The 22,729-nt window shown below is 38.6% G+C and overlaps 2 protein-coding genes across 5 annotated transcripts in view; one reads left to right on the top strand and one right to left on the bottom strand.

The window, feature by feature from the left end:
- Positions 1 to 14,872, top strand: part of LOC129743789 (protein naked cuticle homolog) — a 152,679-nt gene extending 137,807 nt beyond the window's left edge. For all 4 annotated transcript variants that reach the window (XM_055735979.1, XM_055735980.1, XM_055735982.1 and 1 more), the window contains 5 exons: positions 644 to 999; positions 10,284 to 10,388; positions 10,454 to 11,346; positions 11,412 to 11,765; positions 11,842 to 14,872. In XM_055735979.1, coding sequence (XP_055591954.1) covers positions 644 to 999; positions 10,284 to 10,388; positions 10,454 to 11,346; positions 11,412 to 11,765; positions 11,842 to 12,664 — 2,531 coding nt within the window. In that variant the 3' untranslated portion in view covers positions 12,665 to 14,872. The remainder of the gene's footprint in view (positions 1 to 643; positions 1,000 to 10,283; positions 10,389 to 10,453; positions 11,347 to 11,411; positions 11,766 to 11,841) is intronic.
- A 3,446-nt stretch (positions 14,873 to 18,318) lies between these two features.
- Positions 18,319 to 20,124, bottom strand: LOC129746424 (actin-like protein 6A). The gene is made up of 4 exons (XM_055740073.1): positions 19,778 to 20,124; positions 19,581 to 19,714; positions 19,284 to 19,505; positions 18,319 to 19,181 (listed from the first exon to the last, which is right to left on the bottom strand). Exons 1-4 carry the CDS (start codon positions 19,974 to 19,976, stop codon positions 18,468 to 18,470), a joined length of 1,269 nt encoding a protein of 422 aa, XP_055596048.1. The 5' UTR covers positions 19,977 to 20,124; the 3' UTR covers positions 18,319 to 18,467.
- Positions 20,125 to 22,729: the final 2,605 nt, after the last annotated feature.

The following is a 22,729-nucleotide window of genomic DNA, read 5'->3' on the forward strand; positions in this document are numbered from 1 at the left end:
TGCAATTTTTGGAGACGATGTAGTCTTAGGTAAGGTTATTAGATTATTAGATATATAATTCATATTCACTTTTAATTCGTAAACGTCATAGAATGTCTTTGAAAGAAACTTCTTAGACCCTAATGATACCAAATTTTGACTGGGAGTTATTTTTAAAAGTGGGATCATTATGCTCTCAAAATTCGTTTTGAAACTTTGCTTAACAATTTCTCAATTTTTCGTTTAATATTTTCACAAATTCAAAACGTAAAAGTTTCGCCTGGCGAGATAGAAGACCTTTTTTTTCAAAAGATGAATGCCGGAAACTAGTTCCCACGATGGTTAAATCCGTTTCTGATTTCTCTCCGATCATAGTCGGGGACCACTCGGGGAGGTGCGTAATTCTTTCGCATCTAGGTCCAGCTGCTGGTAGCCGCGATTAATCGGCCGGCACCCTGTTTGTTCATTAACAACCTCAATGGGGGTGAGTGAAAACTGCAGTGCAAACTCACAATGGTCCTCAGATATCGACACACTCGGGGTCGGAATCGCTCGTCATTAACGTCGGTGCTGTTGTCGAAATGATCCTCAATTTATCAAATCAACGCAGCGGCGCTTCTAATCACATTTTTTAATACCTATACCTTTTCTCTTCCCTTTCCAGTGCTGCAAGAATGTGCGACCGACTCGGAGGAACTGATTTACCCGGTACGGGCGCCTTCGGCCTGCAGTGCCCCGCCGGATTTGCTGCTAACGAGCGACCGGGAGCAAATGATGAAAGTGAAATGCTCCTCCAAGCATCAACAATCGGCGGCGATGGCGGCACATCATCAATCTCAGTCACAACAGGGTCATCATAATCACGGGCACAAGATGCAGGGATCGGGAGCAGCAACGACAGCGGGTGGCCAACAGCAGCAGCAGCAACATCCAAAGGATTCCACGTCGGCGTCGTTTCGCAAGTGTCCCGGTCAAAGGACGGCCACGGTCAAGAGCGATCCCGATCGGGTGCGACTGGAGGTAAGCGATTTGATCAATTAAAAATCTTAGTGGTACACAACTGCTAACTCTCATCCGAACTCTCGTTCACAAAAAACATCTGTTTAAGATCTAAAGCTTCAGTGTGACGCTTTGACATCACATTTGGCTTGCAAAAAAAATTGCCTTTTAACCAAATTTTTCGGTAAAAATTTATGTCTCCGTCTCGCCAACACTTTGACCGTCCTGAACAGTGTAATACGGGTCACTCGGAAGCGGTATTGCAAGAGGTATTGTCGTCGATGAATACGCACACCGAATTTTCACACAACAGTTGATCATATACTTTAAAAGCTCTTGGTTTCACAAGGGCAGCTTATTCTTGACTCCACTTTTGCTTCTATATGTCTTGAGGCCCAATCTTTCCTTGGCACGATGGACTGTGTTGAGAGGGAATTCCACTTTTTGGTCACATCCCAAACTGAGGCAGTCCTACTACAGGCGTAAACACGCATGACTTTCCGGTCCAAAGTTTTGTCCACCGGACCCGGTTTCCGTCCAGATTTGTTTTGTTCATGAAGCTGCCTTCTTCTCCATACTTCCGAATCGAATTTAAAACCGCTCCAATGTTTACATCTTCCATTTTCGCCAATTGACTCAGCGAAATGTTGGGGATAGTACCACACCGATTGTGCACGATATTTTCGCGCTTTTTCGGGAAAATGCTTCCCATTTTCACAAAAATCAGGAAAACTGGAGCTCACGATAAACAGAGTTTTAAGTTAAACTGTGAAAAACATCACCCAAAAGAAATCATCTGTTGAAACGTCTTCCGGAATGAGCAAAATTGTATGAAAATCATGCTTGGATATAATGGGACACCCTATATGTAAAGTTTAATGACCAAAATTTGACACGCGTAAAAATCAGTGTGAAAACTGTTTTTCAGGAAAAATTTAATTGAACTTGTTAAAACAGGTGTTTTTAAAAATATTAACAAAGTTTCAGAAAAAATTTTTGGCTGAAAGTAGTCTCGACCATTAACAGGTTAACATTTAAACACTTTACGATAAAGGCGGACTTGCCCGTATATTTAATATATATTTTTTTGGAAAAGTCCGGTCCGGCCCGGTTGCCTGGATTTTGATGAAAAAAAGCCTTGATTTTGTAAGGATTTATTCGAATAAGGTCATCAAATCAAATAAAACAAAAATCTTAAGTCTTCAATACGATTTGGAATCTGCTGATGAAACATTCCACCGTAACGTGAAATCGCGTTTCCGGACTTTTTGGAACTGTTATCATTCTAGAAGTCAACCAATTTAATTGAAAATGAAAAAAATATTAGCAAACAGTCGCTTATTCTATTTCCTTCAAAATGAATATAATTTGGTCAATAAAATGTTTAACTTGTTTGTGTTTTGATCGATTACTTTTGTGATGTGAATTCACGCTAGAATTGACCATTTTGGACTTCAGTACATATCACTTCAATTTCCTTTTCTCTCTGTAGAAATTGGATATTGGTATCTTCAAATAAGTTGTAGAGAAAACATCTCCCCACAATTTGATGTTCATAGCTTCTAGATTGAACAACAACAAACAAAGTTATGCCATTTTAAAGTTGTGACGTGAATTCACTCAGGTAAAACAAAACTGGGTACACCGCTAGAAAAATTTGTGTAAATTTAGATCGAAAACAGAACATCGATTTTGATGTAAAATTCTATCACGATGTATTTCGAAATTAATGCGCACGAGTTCGGATCACAAAAGCCGTCGGGAGAAAACTAATCAGTTTCAACTGAATTCTTCATTTCACGTCTCATAAACTACACAGCAAAAATTATTTCCTGTAAAATTACGCAAATGTCCTGTAACAAAAAGGTGCAGGACATATACCGTTATTTTACAGGTCGAAAAACAAATTACGTGACATTTAATTTTCAGTGTACAACTTTTTTACAGGACATTTGCTGTAATAATAAATGAATCTTCGTAAACTTTCAAAGAAAACAATTTAAAATTACACGTTTTCTTGATTACAGGTTGATTTATTTCAAAGGTTGCAGTTTCAGTGACACGTAATAGTCAAAATTTTTCCTGTGTAACTACTTTAAAGGACTTTTAAAGTGCTACTGTAGTTACACCTTTGAACGACTCGTTTCCGAATAATTTTCCGACTTGTTTACTTTGTGCCCGACGCGCAAACTTACTTGAAATATAGAAAAGCACAATTCAAATATTTGCATTCAATTTTAAATCTAACAGATATAATTTTACACTGTTTGTGATATAAATTTCATTGACCGGTTGATTTTTGCATGACGCAATGTAAAATTAAATCAAAACAGTTTATTTCTATTCAATTTTGGAAGAAAGACTAATATAACATATAAAGCAGTTTATAATTATATCTTTTTGTAATTACACTGAAGAAAAAATAGATCACTTGTGTATTAGATTCCGTGTACTTTAAGAAATTTTTTGCTGTGGTGTACTGAGTTCACGTCACGAAATTTCAAGTTATTCTGAAAAATTTTTTAGAGCCTTCAATTTTTATGTACACTTTAAAAGTGATATTTTGTTATTCCGACTTTTGACTGGCACTTGAAAAGAATCATGTTGAGGAATCGTACGTTAAAATGACTGTTTCTCACAGTCTTTATTTAAAGATCCACCAAAAAAAAAAAATTTTAATTTTATTTTCTATATTTTTGTGTACTTAATTATGTTTGATTTGTAAAAATCCAACCATCTGGAAGGTCAAAACAGCTTTCAAGCATATCCCCTATAAAATATTACAAAAAATAAAATTTTGTGACGTGAATTCACTCATTCGCGCTCCTGTAATTCAGCTGGATTCCAACCGATTTATATAAAATTTAGTATTCCAAAATCATCATCTCTCATCATTTTCAAAGAATATCTTATTTTTTATTGGTTTACAATGTTAAAGTTTTCTCGTAAATTTCAAAAGTTTCCTTTTTTGTGACGTGAATCCACTCATTTGCGACTATTTTTGTTCGATTTTTTAAAACAAACCCCATTGGATATAAAAAAAATCTTTTTTTCTACACAATGAAGCAGTATTTTTGTTGGCTTAAAAAGGAAATAAAAAACAATCCATATAGATACAGATTCCATTCGTTTTTGGCAACATTCGATTTTTTTGGCAACATCCGATCTTGGCACATGTGCCAAAATCGAACGGTTTTTAGAAACAACATTACCTTTTATTTTTCGTTATAACAGGACCATTTTAATTCAGACAAACACCATAAAAACGCTTTTATGATCTGAAATGGTGATAAAATGCAACAATAAAAACAAAAATTTTTAAAAAAAATTATAATGTACTCAAAACTGACAAAAAGATGAAAAATTCAAAAAGTTAAATAACAAATTAAAAAAAAGACTGAAAATGACAAAAAACAACTAATAAACGATGAAGAATGACAAAACAAGCAAATATGACAATAAAAACAAACATTATAAGCAAAATAAGAAAATTGCAAAATGCATCAAAAACATGATGGAAAAAACTAGAAACGACTACAAATGGTCGGAGATTGACTTAAAATAACGTTTTTGATAATTAAAATAGTTATTTTGTAAAACTAACTGAAAAAAAACAGGTGAAAAAAAACTGTTCGATTTTGGCAACATTCGATTTTGGCAACACAAAATGTACGGGCGTGTTGCGAAAATCGAACGGGGTCTGTATTTTAATTAATTATTTGGTAAAGATTGTCAACATTTATACTTTTCAAAAAAAAATAATTTTCAAAATTTTATAAAACATATAAAAAATATTATGTTAATCTTTTTTCGTTGGTTTTGTGTGATTTGAATAATCAAAATTATTGACAAGTTTGAGATTTTTGACACGATAACGGATACAAATTATTTCTGAGCGGTACAAGCGCGTGGAATATGTCTGATTTATTTCGATAAAAAAATATTTTCAGAGTTTTTCTTCTTGAGCTTGGTGGAATAATTCCTTAGTTTTGACCAAATTTTCCCGGATATTGCCCGGACTTTGGGTTACATAGCTTGCCAAGGTTTTAAATAAAACTCCCTGGATTTGTCCGGCCCGGATGCGTGCGGTAAATATTCTGGGAGCCTTAGCTTAGTAGCTAGATTACTATTTCGAGCAATGGGAGTATCATCACAAATGAAGTATTTTTATATTTTTTCCATGCAATAAAAACCACTCGGATTGTGAAATCACAACTCTTTCGTCTCATTTTTTACAGTTCAACGTTTTTAGTAGAGTTGTAGCATTTTTGGCTCAATATTGTTCAATTTCGTACGTACGCCCATTTTTCTCTAAAGGTCTCTCATGTCTAAAAGCTACAAAAGTAACCCCTAAAAAGTCAAGTCAATTTTTCAAGCTTGTTTGAAAAGGAAAGTATGTTTTCCCTTCCGTAATTCAGTATATGCAGTTTCTGATACATGAACAATAAATATTGCCACAAACGGTTACAATAGATCGAAAACAGGAGATAATTCATTGTGACGCAGCTATCTCTTTTATGAATGGCTTTATTGGGCAATAATGTATACCATCGCCGTTTCATTCATACGAAATACCTAGAGTTTCGCGCATATCAGTCAGTGAATGGAATGGTTAACGATAATAGCTCCATCAATTAGGTCGGTCTGCGATGTTTCTCCTATCATCTATTCGGTTTTCAAATCACCCCTGAGAAATGAAGCTTGGCATAGATTCAGTAATCCGGGAGTGTGTTTAAATATTCGATGATGAACGATGCGTTCAGGACTTTTCTGACTAACGCAATTCTCACCGTATCTGATAAGTAGATTGCTCAAACAGAACCAGACAGGAATGGTATCACTCGTATCTCACAAAAAGTCATTTTTCCCCCTGAATCTGTCGGACGACAATACATTCCCCGAACAGCTATAATTTATTCCAGCAATACCCGGTATCACCCGACTGATAAAATTATTTATGAAGATTGATTAGCGCGAAGCGCGAAAGCATCAGAGGTGCGCTTCCCTTTGATAGCGCTAATCCGCTGATTTGGTATGGCTGCGTATTTTTTCCTTTCCTTCTTTGTTGGCAGCCACCTGCAAGCAAGGGTAGCGAATTAGCGAATCGTTTCGGGCGACCATAACGGAGGTCTGACGACGATTGAGGTGGCGACCTGCTGATATCTGACACTGGCCCCGGCCATGGATAATAACGTGTACCCAGCCAGACGATGAGAGCAAAGACGACGCGCATTGATAGGGATTTCCGGTTCAGGAACCGCGAGCCTGCTCGCTCAATCGCAATAAGTATCCAACACACGAGACTGTCAGCAGAGAAGCTCAAGACTTCCACCGGCTGATAAGATTGAATTCGCCGCTGCTCACCCTAAAGGAGCTCCGACATCCGAATACCTACTTTGCGTGCCCCATCATCATGGCGTGGTGGGGTTCCACGACGACTTTGTGTTATCTCTATTGAGCCGGTTCGAAAACGAGTCGCCGCCTCTATATATTGACAAAAACAACAGAAAAAAAAACACCAAGAATCCATTAACCGAGAAGATGAATTTTACCTTTTAAATTCCGCGCAAACGACCCAACCCGCGTATTGATATTGTTGAGGGTGTGCGCACGACAATCGCCTGGAAGCTTTTAACGACGGACGCGGACTATGACGCGGGTTTGATCGTCCGCGGTTGCATCTTTGGGCCTTTGCGTCGTCGTCGATTCGTACCAACCTTTACTGCCCCATGCAAAGCACTTTGTTTATCTTATCTTCCTGTGGCCACTCTTTATGGTCATGTGGAGTATAGCAACGGAACCCAGTCAGTGGTTGGTTTCTCCAGTTAAAAACTGAGACTTTTTTGCCCAAATCTTCTCGTGAGCCGATCATTAGTGTTACTTTTGCGGTACAGAATTACTTCAGGTGTTCGTTTTCAAAAGTTCATAGTCAAATTCAAGATGATTCAGAACCTTCAGAATTCAAATGTAAATTACAAATTCTGCATTCACATACTTATAACTTAATGAACTTGAGAATATCTTGTACGGCAACAATTTCTATTGTAACTGTCGGTACTTTTTTTGATTTTGTTCTGCTGATAACAAGCAAGTTACTGACACCAAGGCATCGGTCGGTAGCTGCTACTGGTTGTCGATTGTTGCACCGACCTGATTCCCAACAACTGGGCGTTGAAATAGTATACCGACTGCTCATGGCCATTCGGAAAGATTAACCGGATTACAACTATTTCCGCCAATAGAAGCACACTCGATCAAACACATATAACACGATGGTTTGTAATTCGGAAAAGACATTCCATCGACACTTGAAGGGATGTAAAAAAAAGTATGTGGGTGCATGTAGTTAGTTTAAACTAATTTTGGATTGAAGGCACAGGATTTTTAAATGCTTAAATTTAAGGAAGAATCTGTGCACATATATTCACTGAGGGTCGATTTCCGAACCACACGGAAAATAATAAAAAGGTAAAATTTACCGAGTTAGCAAAGGTGAACGCTCGTGAAAGCCAAAAAGGTAACTTCTACCTCTTCGAGGTGAAACTCACCTCACAATGAGGTAAAATTTACCTGAATCGAGGTTGGAAAAAAGGTACAATTCACCGAGAAAAAAGGTGAATCCAAAAAAGGTAAATCTTACCTCGCAGCGAGGTGAAGTTCACCTGAATTGAGCTCGATAAAAAAAGTATAATTCACCTAGAAAAAAAGGTAAATCCGAATAAGGTAAAACTTACCTCGTAGCGAGGTGTAATTGACCTGGATTGAGCTAAACAAAACGGTACAATTCTTCTAAAAAAAAAGGAACTATTCGCCGAATCCGTTCATTGAGGTTAAGCTGTTTTGTCATTCTAGGAACAAGTTTTGCTTTGTGCCTAATATGTGAAAATCGGAATAGAATGGTAAGTGTTCTTAAATATCATTTAGTTGTGCTGGTTCTCGTCATAATACTATTGATTTTGTTTCAGATCGGCCCATAGAGCTTTGAGGTGTATTCCACGTCATCCTCCAGCCGGAAAAGCCGAACCTGACCGAATTAGTCGAACGGAGGAGGCCATGAATGTACGCAACGCAGGTGGATTCAGCGGCCATAGCGGCTCAGAAGAACGCGAAGTCGAATTACCCTATTTATCTCCAATAAATATCATTTTTGAAAGAATTTTTGTATTTTTTTAATTCTTATTGAAGAAAACAATCAAACCAACCAGCATTTACCTTCTAAATCAGTAAATGGAACAACGGTATTATTTACTATGTTGCTACGTGAATGCGAAAAAGGTAAAATTTACCTTTTTGCTAGGTAAATTGAAAAAAGGTAAAATTTACCTTTTTGCTAGGTGAATGAAAAAAAGGTAAAATTTACCTCGAAAGAGGGGTGGAAAAAATTCACCTCGCAAAAAGGTAAATTTTACCTTTTTTTTAATTTTCCGTGCTATTGAATATCAATGTGATGATTAGTTGTTTCCTTAAGAGCAACATTACAAAAATCTATTAAAAAAAAGAGCCATTCATATAAGAGATAACTGCGTCACAGTGAATTATCTTCTGTTTACGATCTATTGTAACCGTTTGTGGCAATATTTATTTTTCATGTATCAGAAATTGCAAGTACTGAACTACGGAAAAGAATACTTACTTTCCTTTTCAAACAAGCTTGTAAAATTGCCTTGACTATTTGGAGGTTACTTTTGTTGCTTTTAGACATGAAAGTCTTCAGAGAAAAAATTCATCAATATTGAGCCAAAAATGCTTCAACTCTGCCAAAAACGTTGAAGTTAAACAAAATGAGACGAAATAGTTATGATCTCACAGAGTGGTTTTTGTGCGTGGAAAAATATAATAATACTTCATCTGTGATAATACTCCCATTGTTCAAAATAGTAATCTAGATACTAAGCTAAGGTTGCCAGAATTTTTACCGGACGCATCCGGGCCGGACGAATCCAGGCAGTTTTATAAAACTTTTATTTAAAACGCTGCCAAAATCCGGGCATTTGATTTCAAAGTAGGTAACCCAAAGTCCGGTCAATAGTTGGCCAAATTTGGTCAAAACTCAGGAATTATTCCAACAAACTCAAGAAGAAAAACTCATGGAATACTTTTTGTCATCGAAATATATCAGCAGATTTAAATCGTATCGAAGGCTTCCAAAAAACCGTTAATGATGATTTTGATAAAACTTCCTTAAACAATTAAAATACTTGCTTAAAAAATAAAATACTTGTGTTTTTGGAAATCTACCAAAAGATCCAGGACAGCTGTCAAAAATTTATTAATCTGTCCAGTTGATTATAAATTAAAGGGTGTCCACGATGAAATTGCCAAACACAAAATTGATTCGCAAAATCGAGTTTTCATCCGATTGCAATCAAATTTTCAGGGATTGAAAACTATTAAACTTCATTTTATCATTTTACTCGTATTTTATCTACAGTCCATACGCAAATGCCCGCACCTTGGCCTTAACCCCGGCCATAAGGTTCTGCACAACCTGTAAATGAACCGTTTTTTGCATGTAAACCCGTACTTTCTTCAGTTCCTCGACTGTCTCCACTACCTTAAGTCGTTTTAGAACTGGTGCTGCTTCATAATCGCCCAGTACTGCTCGATGGGGCGGAGCTCCGGAGTGTTAGGAGGGTTGAACATTTTCGGCACGAAATTGACCTTATTGTCCGCATACCATTTCAGCACGTCCTTGGAGTAGTGGCATGAGGACAAATCCGGCCAGAAGATTGTTGGGACGTTGTGGGCCTTCAGGAGAGCAATCTGCCGCTTTTGGAGGCACTCTTTTATGTACACCTGTCCGTTCATCGTGTCCAGGGTCACGGAAGGTGCACTCCGCTTCCCATACGTGCAGATGGCTTGTCAGACCAGGAATTTATTCGCAAATTTGGACATCTTCTGAGCGCGGACATGCTCCGGAACGCTGAACTTATCCTTGGCTGTGAAAAATAGGTTGCCGGCGAAGTCGGCCTTTACATATGTTTCGTCGTCCATGATACAGCATTCAACTTTCGTCAGCATGTTGAGGTACAACTTCCTGGCACGGATTTTGGCGGACTTGTTCTGCTTCTCGTCGTGATTCGAAGCCTTTTGTACCTTGTACTGATTCCTGTTCCGAATCTTGGAACTGACCTTGCTTATCCTGATTCAGATCCAGTTCATATTATCTTTATCTTTATTCTGATCCTTATTCTGATCCAAATTCTGATCATTGATCACTGATATCATAACATGACCGCACCCACACAAATCAGACAATTTTATACGTTTTACTGACTCCACTGTGTGTTTCTCTTTAATTTCAGGAATTCACTTGCGACGTATCGCTAGAGGGTGGCAAGAAACCTCAGCCCCTTCAATTCTCCTTCACCCTCTATGATCTGGATGGTCACGGAAAAATAACCAAAGATGTAAGTATAGAACTGATGAGGTCAATATCCTTACAAACTAATCATTGTTTCATTGCTCTGCGCAGGACATCGCTGGTATCGTTTCGACGATCTACGAGTCCATAGGTAAATCGGTGGTAGTTCCTCACTATGGTAGCAAGACGATCAACGTGCGCCTGACGGTGTCACCCGATGGCAAAAGCAAAACCAACCCGGCGGTAGTGAAGAAGGCGGCTATCACCCCGAGGAGACGGTATCGGCCACGGAAGCTCATATCGGATGACGATGGTAGCGATACGTCTGAAAACTGTCCGAGGGTTATGCGAACACGTGCCCATACGGTGGTAGCTAATACCACTGTCAGCAACGCCACCAAACAGCACAAGGAAGCCGGAAGCGGGAAGGCAGGTGAAGATGTGATCGATGCTGCGTTAGCTAGTAAGGCCGTAGACAATGCGCAGGAGATGACCATCCATAATAATTTGAACAGTAAGGGGAAGAGCTTGAACGCGAAAAATGACCATATCTACGAAAGTATCAACAACCTCAAATGTTGTAACATCCAGTCGGCTCAAGTATCCAAAACGAACAACCTTAGTTCAGTTCCGCTAAACAATTCCACAGCATCAACAACGCTAATCTGTCGGGACTGTTCCCTGCAGGGGTGTCCGATCGACGAGACGCTTCCCCTGGGCACGGTAGTCATTCCTAGTGCGAGCACGGCCATGGCCGCCGGAAGCCGTGTTAAGCGGAAAGTGGTCCGGAAGTCCCGTTCGTCCCGGAAAGCTTCCAAGATAACGGAAGAATATCACAGTCGACCGAGGGCCCGGAGCCTTTCGGTGGGAAACGAAAATTGCTACGAAAACATGATCGGCAACCCCCAGGATGAGTGCTGGAAAAGTTCGCTCTGTAGGCGGGAACTTATAGAAATCATTCGGGACAGTATGGTGAAGAATAGCATGTGTTTTCAACCGAATAGGTATGGATTATAGTTTTTGAAGTTAACAAAACAATTTGATCATTACCCGACAGCGTTGCTTACAGGAAACCTATGGACAATTCACCACGCCACCGTCACCGATCGCACACGATATCTGCTCGCATCGGTGGGGGAAACGGAGCTGCTGGGGACCATTGTGTAGGAGGTGGTGAAGCTTTTTTGGCGGCCGCCGTTCAGCAGCAAGCCCTGATGCCCACCGGACACGAGACCAATCTGTGCGGTTACGATTCCTACCTGCATCAAACGATCTGTGCGGCAGCGAGTGTGAAACATGCGGCACTGCATCTCAATGGAGGTGTGACGATGGCCAATGGGGGTGTGTTTACGGCACTTCCGTTGACTACCAGCACCCCGAATCGGTTGCTGGCTCATCATAATCATCATGCGAAGGCTAAAAGGTAATTACGAGTAAAAAAATCACATTAAACTGATGATCTAATCCTTAATTTTTCTCTGTTAATCCTGAAATTACAGGAAGGAACAACGTTTGGCTTTGGCCTCCCGAGCTCAGACTCAACACCAGCTGGTTCAACCGGTCAAGCTGAGCACGGCGCTTCTGAATCAGCACTACCCAAATCTCTCAGCCGAACAGAAGCTAACACGCTCAATCAACCACGTCGAGAAGTGGCTGGACAACCGCAGTCCCAAGTTGGTTAACAAACTGAAACTGATGGACGATATGATGGAGCGTAATCATCGGGTCAACGGGTCAAAGCTAAAACGCTCCAAAAGCAAGGAAGACATCGCAACCAAGTCATCAAAGCTGGACAACGTGCTGACGGCAGATCTGCTGCTAGAGAATCTCAAAATTACCGAAGACATTGCCGAGTTCAGTGTGGTGACGCCAAAGAAAGTATTCAACAAGGAATGCCTGATCAGTTCGGCCACCAAGAAGAACATCCGAACGTTCCACACCACCAAAACCATCTCGACGACCACCGAACAGCAGCAGAATCAATCGGCTGCCAGTAACAATCTGATCCAACTACAGTACGCTTCAATTCCGGTGAACGCGGAACCAAGTGAATGCGAGAATTTGATAAGGATGTCGGACGCTGAAGAGGAAACAGTTATAGGTGGACCTCAACAGCCGCAATCAACGGCGAGTACGCCTACGCATCAGCACCATCACAGTACGTCTCATTCGGCACCTGCTGCCCCCAGCAACAGCGGACTTCTCGGTGAACATTCCGGATCGTCGGCATCGGCCGCATCGACGACTGCGGTGCACCGATACGTGCACGAACATATTCATCACCATTATCATCACTTCGAGAACGATCCGGACGAGTCCTGAGGGTTGAAGGAGCGGGTTTGTCCGCTGGAAACGGATCAAGCCAGTGCGTCGTCTCCCGGCGAGACGCGGACAGATCCAGAGTTGTTAGATTTGTAAAGCGGATCGAATGTTTGAAGCGGGTTTGGTGTAGGTGATTGACAGTTTGTTGATTTGTTCGTCTCATTTAAATCTCAAAAACTGATAAATGTTTTTTTAAAAAGTTTAATTTCATAAAAACAACATAAAACTTTTTTTTTTAAACTGATACCACAAGATTCATTTCGATGAAAAAACTAGAACCACGTTGTTTTAAAGGAAACAACGTTTTTTCGTAAATATGTTTTAGATTATTCCAAGTGTCCTTTTTCCTGCAACAGTTAATCAACAAACTGTTAACCAAGAATAAGCTGGTATTTGTCTAAATGCGATTTCACCAGACAAAAAAAAACTGATTAAAATGTAAGCGATACTTATGGGCTAAGCGCGGGCGGAAGTCAGACAACAACCTACAATAGCGACCTTATTTATCCAGTAGACATTAGGATTCTTTGAGCTTAAGCTTGGGTGTGAATGTGTTGTGTGCATTTGATCGCTTGGTGGATTTGAAATTTCGAAATTAGCTCGTAAGGATATATGTACCTACCTATAAGCATAGAAACATCGTGAGCCACTTGTACTTAAGAATCTCACTCCGGTAACTAAATCTTACAAGCGGAAGCCCGGAATATACTGCCGTTATTTCTAACATGTAACCTTCGAAAAAAGCTAAAATTTATGTAAATCAAATCAAAAACGTTTGCTCTACCCATATGTACGTTAAAATTAACTATCCGTTGATCAATGCAGTTATTGTAGAGAAGAAAAAAATATACACTTTCATCTATAGCCAAAAATATTATACGAAAAAAGCCACTTAGAGCAACTTATTGAGTCGACCTTTAAAATTTTCTTCCATTTTACAGATAAAATTAATTTATTGCCTTAAATTCTATATCAGTTACAATCTTTTCATACTTTTTCTCATTTATCTCTGTCGATTTACTAAATTATAAGTAAACTATTCGAGAACATTTGCCCCACCTAGATAGCACTCAGTTCTGGGGCTGCTATTAGTTCGTTAAGGTGTACATACTACCAAGACCAAGATGAATATAATATTGCTAGGAAGAAAGATCAATCCCTCATCCACCCTCAAGGCTGCGAAATTTAAAGAAAAAAAAACTAGCAGAGCTGTGGAGGGGCGAAAATATTAACAGTAACTTACAAGACTGATTTCATGTTATTATTAAATTTATTATTAAACAGACTAAACTGCACGGTTGTATCGCTGATCAGTGCTTCAAATAGGTATCAGCATATTTCTACGCAATTCACACAGCTCTTAAACACGGAAAACAACGAACATTTTCTTTTATTCAATCTTAATAAAAATTCATAACAATGGTCATATCTACTCTTCAGGCGACGAAAAAAAACGCGAAACAATCTATTGGCTTATATTAAACAAACAAACAAGAAAACGAAATTCGCATTTTTACCCATATAAAATAGCGCTAAGCTTTCGACGGCCATGATTTTTGTTTTTTCAATCATAACTTTTTTTTTCTATAGAATAAGAAACGTGGTTGGGATCAAAATTTTGCGAAAAAAAATGGAATCACGTTAACGGAACCCCCAATAATGTTGGTAGATTAGTAGAACGAAATTGACATAGGTATACTATTACATACTGCAAGTGGTGTTTGGCTTGGCAAAATTTGTAAAGAAACATTTGGTAAATTTTATCGCGCTAGGAAATTAAAAAAAATCGCGAAGGCAACGAATGATCGATTTCTCGTAAACAAACCTCTAAAAATAACTTTTCGGTTACCCTTACAACTTACCCTTAGTTTATAACTTTTCTCGAAAACCTTTCTCGATGATACGAATTGGAAAAAACTTCACTCTCCCAGATAGCAACATTTCGTGCTTGTGTGGTTAATATTCTGTTGCGATACAAAACTACACCTACATATGCTAAAACTGATAAAACTATAGAATAAGTTGCGTTAAGTGTTTAATTCTATACATAATTTATTCCGCAAAACGAAAGGGTGTACATTTTTATCACATTTTTTATATTTTTATTTTTATCATGTTCAATTCGTTTACCGCCTCTCGGAGGATGGTGGACAATCATCATTGCTAAGCTGAAAATATATAGAACAGAACAAATGTTTGAAGTTGAAACGAGTGGTGTGTTATTTGTTTTGCCTTGTATCCGAAATACCATATTCTAATTCTTCTGTTCCTTAATTCTTGAGATAGGTAGGTAAATCTCCGAACCTCAATTCACTACCCTTCAGAGGCAATTTCTATCAGTTTTGTAGCCACATCACGTGTATGCTTCCTGTATGTTCTTTAGAGAGTGATGCACACGCTTACAGCTGGTTTGAGTCTGAGATGTCTGAACAGCTGAAGGCTGTTACTAACTGTTTGCCCGTCAGCATAGACCATCGTAAAAGACTTGGCAAAAATCAAGGCCACAAGCGAGGAAACTGTTAGTGATGAAAGTGTAGAAAGTAGATCCTGGTTATGGAACCTTTCTTCTATCAAATTGATCAGGAAATCTGCACAAGCCAAGAATCTGAAATAATAATCTTGAAAAAAATTCTGAACCAAAATCGGAATGACAATTAATCTGAATTGCAAACTGACATAAAATTTTTAATAAGGTACACTGCCGTTCTAAGCAAGGATTGTCCCATGTGGAAAAACGTGCAAACGAGAAAAACGCGATTGAAATATCAGCTATATTTCCCATTTTTCTCTCAAACTAAAAACTCACCGACAGTTTTTGCGTAGTGAACAGCTCAAGTTAATCATTTTACAATGTTTTCTGCCAAAAAAATTACATTTCCTACAAAAAACAGCAAACTAGACCCAAAAATGCTCCGTGTGACACTTTTGCGTAGAATCAGAACGCATGCCGATGCTAGTTCTACGAAAAACTGTCACACGGCTACAATTTTTCTATCATTTCAAAAGCTTGCGTAGTTTATTTTTTCCCAAAAACTCATGCTAAACCGTATTTTGAGAAATACGTTCCTCTTTGTTTATAAAAATGTATAGTTAAGTATGGATCTTGTAAGTAGTGCCTAGCGAAAAGTGTTTAGTGAAAATTTCTCTGAATAAAACACTCGGCTTCTCGCTCCTCCTCTGCCCTCTATTTTAGTGTTCTTTTCAGTGAATAACATTAAATTCAACAGTTTGAACTCATCTTAAGACCATTTTTTGATAAAATTTGCATTTTTCATAGAATTTTCTCTAGTGTGACATTCTTGCGTAGAACTTTCAACATAGAGACAACCACCTGTATGAAAATTTCGTATAAGTTCAGAACAAAGTATACTTGTTTGTGTTTTTATTCGAAAGTTAACACTAAAAGAGACCGTTTCCAGCAAAAAAGTGAAAATGACCCAAAAGTCACATGGGACATTCTTGCTTAGAACGGCAGTACACCGGGGTTAATGGGGACTGTTTTTCCGATAGTTAAACTTCAAAAGATCATTTAAAACCCAGCAGTAGGTCAATTTTGAAAAAAAAAAAAACTACAATCAATGTGATACAGAACATGTTTTTACAAATGCTAAAGAGATGAACTTGATTATGGGTTAAATGGCAAGGATGGAATTTTGGCAAAATCTGGAGAAGGCATTTGAAGATTCGGGTCTTACCAGACAAGTAGGACTTTTGCCCAAGCTGGTCAAAGCAAATATCGGAAGGTGTTTTTCAATGTCGAATAACGTGAATCAATTGGTTTCTATGGCACATCAACTCAAAGGGAGATTTTGGATTGGTGCGTTGTTGTTGTGAGGTCTCCCGGAAGATTACAGGCCACCAGAATGGCAACTTAGTGGCTCAAGGTACCCAAATGAATTACCTGTTCAAGCTGGAGCAATACGGTGTATGCGATAGGGCATTGGCGTGATCATCAAACGTATCTCTAGACATCTGGCATCGCCAAATGGGCCACTTGAATCCGGAAGTTTAAAGTAGCTGGCAGATGGTCTGGTTTCCGGCGTTGAACTGAGCGAGCAACCGTCTTGCTGATTGTTGCATTTGTGCTATGGGTAAACATCAACCATTTTCCAAGAAAGGCACATGGGCAACCAATATCTAGGAAATAGTTCACTCGGACAATTGCGGTCCCGTGAAGGTGAAGTCGCTCGGAAGAAGCCGATATTATGTCACTTTATAGATGACAAGTCTAGAAGAATTTCTGTCTATTTTCTTGAACAAAATCCGAAGACGAAGTACTAGAAATCTTCAAGAGGTTCAATGTTCTGGCCGAGCGGCAAACCGGATGTAAAATCAAAACTCTAAGAACCGAAGTTTGAAAACTATCTTGCGAAGCTAGGGATTCGCCATCAGACAACGACTACCCACACATCACAGCAAAATGGGCTAGCTGAGCGAGCTAATCGGACAATCATCTGCGCGCAGCGCAGATGCATGCTATTCGAAACGAAGCTGGAGAAGACTTTCTGGGCTGAGACTGCCGTGAATCAACTCTGCCGTTACAACTCAAATCCTGGACAACAACATTGGATTGCGGTAAAGCATCTTTTCCGCTACCTGCATGGAACTTCGAAACTGAAACTGGTTTACAAGAAGAATGCGAACGAGAAGGTATTGCAAGGGGTTGCATTTTCTTGGTCCTGTAAGCACCAGCCAACAAAAGCATTATCCACTTGTGAAGCAGAGTATATGGCACTTTCGGCAGCAGTCCAAGAAGCTTCGTGGTGGCAAAGCCTAAATAATGTCGCAGTTCCAGAAGATCGGACCAATTGCTATCCACTGCGATAATCAAAGTCGACATCGACATCACTATATTCGAGATGCACGGAGAGAGAAGAAGATCAACTACGTTACACCTCGAATCATGAAGCAATAGGAATTATAGCTTAAGGAGGTGTTTTGTAGAAGTAAGCTGTGACCAATGTAAAATAAAACTTTCTTCATTCTGTAACAATGGTCAACACTAGAAGACGTGTTTCAATATAAACACACAGCAAGAATCACTGGAGTCCGACAGAAATCTGAATCATAAATTTGAAGCCGGTGTCTGATATACGAATCTGAGTTCTTAATTTGAAACGGAATTTAGGAGCGAAACTTGGAATGCTCAATCTTTAATTTGAATCAGGAAATTTTCAGCATTGAACCGCTATTTTTTAAAACTTTCTTTAATAAAAATATTTCAAACATTTTTCGTAAATCCAAAGCATAATTGAACAGTGCTGTTGCGATCCGAAGAAAAAAAATTTTACTTAAATCTTGATTTTGTTTCTTGTAAAACCATGATTTTCAAAATGTTAAAATTAATGTTTTGGCAAAAAAATGTCCAAGCGATTCAGAAATCCATATTGTACAGTGAACACCCTTGATTCAGTTGAATATTAACTGCAATGTGTTCTGAAAATGTTCAAAATGATATTTGTATCAAAAATTGAGCACTTACCTGATGATCCGATTGCCCTTTGCTAGAGCCAATTACGCTAACACCTGCAAAGAAAATACGGACAGAGACACAATTGAATTCGAAGTTGAAGCTGCGATAAAAATCGTTGAATGTTTGAAGATGACAATACTTTTTGTAAGGAATTTCGGAATCACAATAAGGAAACAAAATATGCACTTTCATTGAATATTTATCTTGAAGGTCATTAGAAATTTCACTTACAGTCTACACAATTTTGTTTGTTGGATTCATAAAATTTGAGAACCTCTCATTAAGAGCTAGTAAATGGCCTATGGGCAGCACTAAAAGTTGAAAAGTGATTTACGGACATTTTCTTTCAACCTGACTTTTACCTGATTCTTCGTATTCCTGAGACGAGATCCACATCTGCTGGAATGTCCCGATACTTGCCAGAATGGAACCCCCAATCCAGGCGCCGAATCGTCGTTCCACCGACCCATTGGCCGAGATCATCTTCAACCGGGTGTTGGATGGGGCCCGATGTTGCAAATCGCGATTCAACCTTTCCGGAAACCCGGGCAACAAAGTGTTTCCGCCTGTAATTACCACCGAACCGTACAGGGACAAACGCACATCGGCGTCACACATTCCAACACTGGTTGAGGCTAGCTGTCCGGCACCGAGCATCGTGTGGTCAAACAGGCTTTCGGCCAACTTAAATCGCTCTGGACCAAAGTCCTGATGGTACCCGTTGGGGAACTCGTAGTGAACTGCCGGGATTTGGGCCGCGGTCCTCTCGTCGTAGGGCGTTTCTAACACCTGAACGATAGACATCTGATAGTCCTGTAGTAGCCCTTTCAGCATGTACTGCTGCCAGGAGGAGGTCAGTTTGTCCGGGAGCTGTCGTGGAGTGAACCTGGCATTGTCCCGCTCCTTGATGACATCCTTGGCTGCTATTCCGTAGGCCGGTGTGAGGTCGATGTTTTGGCTTTCCAAATATTGGCGGCACTGAAGTGACAGGTAATCGCCACCCAGAGGAGACTTCACCACCGCTTGGCTGAGGACGTAGCCTTCCTAAAATAGATAAAAATCGGTTAGATGTTTTACAAAGCTTTAAAGTGATTATTCTATCATTTTATGGATGAATTGATTGAAATGAAATGCAAAAATACTAACATGAACGGGAACGGCCGACGTATGGGTCGCACCACTGTCTACTACCAGGGCAGTTGCCCTTCCGTTGGCAAATGCAGCCAAAACTGCATTTTTAACCAAGAAAAATGCCGGTACACTGTACTTTTCGAACATGAGCTCGGTCAGCCGTTCACGATTATTGCGTACGTTCCATGCGGCTTCCGAAAACAGTACCGGATGATACATAGATTCCGATTGGATAACCTACCGAAGATTACAAAAAATGATGGGAGTTTATATTAAGAAAATTAAACTAGCTATTTTTTTTTATTAAAATACCTTGGCGTAAACGTAATCCAAAACTTTCTCGAAAAGATCCCAATTGTCTACCATGCCGTCCTTCATGTAGGTCTGGATTTCCATGTTCGGCCTAGGAACGCTAATGAAAGTTGTGTCGACATAGAATTTATTGGCTGAAATTTAAAAAAATAAAATGAATGGTAGCGCAAATGAATCCTCAATAAAAAAAAACTTACTGCTTCCAACATTGTTGTCCGCCTTGGTTTCCAGATCAGAATTCAAGGCAGCATCCGCAGGACCGACACCGACAACAGCGGGAATTTCCGCCTTCGGAGTATCCTCTTGGGCATAACCAACACGTAGTGAATGATGCCCCGGATCGAATACTAGCGCTCCGATTTCATCACCACCGTACAACATACCCCCGGCACTCATATTGCAACACCAATTTTTGCGTCAGTCACCGGCTAAAAACGGAAGAAAGCTGCCGGAAATTCGATTTACAACAAAACACCACAAACTATTCCAGCCCGGCGTCGGTTTTTGAGCGACGATGCCAGCCGCGAGCTGAATGACAGCGTAAACAAAAGAAAGGTTGCCAGCTAAATTGAAATTTTCGAAAATATACACGCTTAATACAAAACACACAACACGTTCTCGTTCTAATGCATCAGGGGTGGGATCCAGGCAAGGATGCCATATCTAGCGTAACATTTCAAAAGGGCGAAACTGCCAAATGTAAACAAATCGAGTTAACGGTCATTCCGGATGCACGCGGTTGCACTTTACCTATCAAACGCGGTTTCATCTTAAAATTACTTAAAACTTTCAAAAAATTGATAAAATTCAATTGGGCGAAACTTCCTGTTGATGCATTTTCGTTGGAACGTGAAGTTACGCCTATTCAAAATGGAGTGAATTTTTCTATTCGTGTAGAGCCAAAAGGCGTAACTGAGTGACCGTGTGTGACAAAACGGCCTAATTAGTTTTTGCGTGCAGGATGAATGGGCGTAACTTCAAAACCAAAACAAAAAACGACCGATCAATTGGGCGAAACTTGCAGACGTAACTGAAATCGAAAACAATAATAGGGCGAAACTCGAAAATCTTTGAAATTACGTGAAAAAAGTTATAGTTCTTGATAACACTAGTTTACAGCATTTTTGAACTCAGTAAACTGAAGGTCATTTCCAATGTAAAATCGGGCGCTGAATCCGAAAATGAAATTCAAAAAAATCTCAGTAGAACCGTTTTTGAGTTATGCTCCAAATATGAAATTTCGAAAAAATTTAAAAAGTTCTTGTACTTAGATTAAAATATCTCGGCATAACAGTAATTTGAAATTCCTCTTTTGCATATTGAAGGTGAATAAATTATCTATCGATCATCTGAACACTGTTTTTGCGTTTGACCAACAGTATTGTTGATATTAGTGACTTTATAAGAAAAAAAATTATAAAAAACGCATTTTTTTAGAGAAAATTTTGTTTCAACGAAAGTTTTAGACTCGATGGTAGCATTTAAAAAATCTGATTTTCTTTTGCGCTTGAATATCAATTTAAAACAAAGATTTTAAGTGGTTATTTATCAAAATCGATTGAAAACTGAAGAAGTTATGGCTTCTTTACCATAACTGAAATTTTTGGAGTTTTTAATAATTTAACGAACCGCAGTACACTTATCATAGTATAGGAAGAATGGAACATGATAAATCTCACTCGCTCTAAGTCAAAATTATTTATTGTCTTACCAGAAGGTCACATGCCAAGTTTCAGGAAGATCTGACCATAGGGAGGGGTTGCTTAAGTCTTAAACGTAAATAAAATTTTGAGGTATTTTGCCTGGAAGAAACGAAAAATACTGGTTTTTCATCAATAACTTTTTTCATCACTAGCTGATTGTTTTTTATGGTTGATTTTCTTAAAGCCTAAGTTGTGACAAATATTTCACCCGAAGACTGTAACTCGATTGGATTAGAAACAGAAAAGTTATTGCGGTTCAAAGATTGTATTTTGGACGAAAATTGTCGTATAAAACGCAATGCGTAAAAAGTACTCATTGCGTATTGGACAAAATTTGCGGCTTTGAACCGCAATAACTTTTCTGTTTCTAATCCAATCGAGTTACAGTCTTCGGGCGAAATATTTGTCACAACTTAGGCTTTAAGAAAATCAACCATAAAAAACAATCAGCTAGTGATGAAAAAAGTTATTGATGAAAAACCAGTATTTTTCGTTCCTTCCGGGCAAAATACCTCAAAATTTTATTTACGTTTAAGACTTAAGCAACCCCTCCCTATGGTCAGATCTTCCTGAAACTTGGCATGTGACCTTCTGGTAAGCTAATAAATAATTTTGACTTAGAGCGAGTGAGATTTATCATGTTCCATTCTTCCTATACTATGATAAGTGTACTGCGGTTCGTTAAATTATTAAAAACTCCAAAAATTTCAGTTATGGTAAAGTAGCCATAACTTCTTCAATTTTCAACCGATTTTGATAAATAACCACTTTAAATCTTTGTTTCAAATTGATATTCAAGCGCAAAAGAAAATCAGATTTTTTAAATGCTACCATCGAGTCTAAAACTTTCGTTGAAACAAAATTTTCTCTAAAAAAATGCGTTTTTTATAATTTTTTTTCTCTTAAAGTCACTAATATCAACAATACTGTTGGTCAAACGCAAAAACAGTGTTCAGATGATCGATAGACAAATTAATCACCTTCAATGTGCAAAAGAGGAATTTCAAATTACTGTTATGCCGTCCGAGATATTTTAATCTAAGTACAAGAACTTTTTTAATTTTTTCGAAATTTCATATTTGGAGCATAACTCAAAAACGGTTCTACTGAGATTTTTTTGAATTTCATTTTCGGATTCAGCGCCCGATTTTACATTAAAAATGTTGGTCAGTTAATCAAGTTCACGATTTTTTTTAAATTTTGTAAACTAGTGTAACCATCGAACAATAAGTGAATATAATACACATTTTTTGATTTTGTTGAATAAAAAGTGGTCGATTTTATAAATAGGATTTGAATAGGTGTTCGGAATTTTCAAACGCGTTTTTCTCGTTTCGAGCTAACTGCTAGTTTCGCCCTTTTTAAATGTTACGCTAGATATGTAAAGGATGAAAAATCAGGGCAATTAAAAAAAACCACAAATTTCGTCACCCAGAAAAAGAATGG

Source organism: Uranotaenia lowii, chromosome 2 (genome assembly GCF_029784155.1).
Source record: "Uranotaenia lowii strain MFRU-FL chromosome 2, ASM2978415v1, whole genome shotgun sequence".
Taxonomy (NCBI): Eukaryota; Metazoa; Arthropoda; class Insecta; order Diptera; family Culicidae; genus Uranotaenia; species Uranotaenia lowii.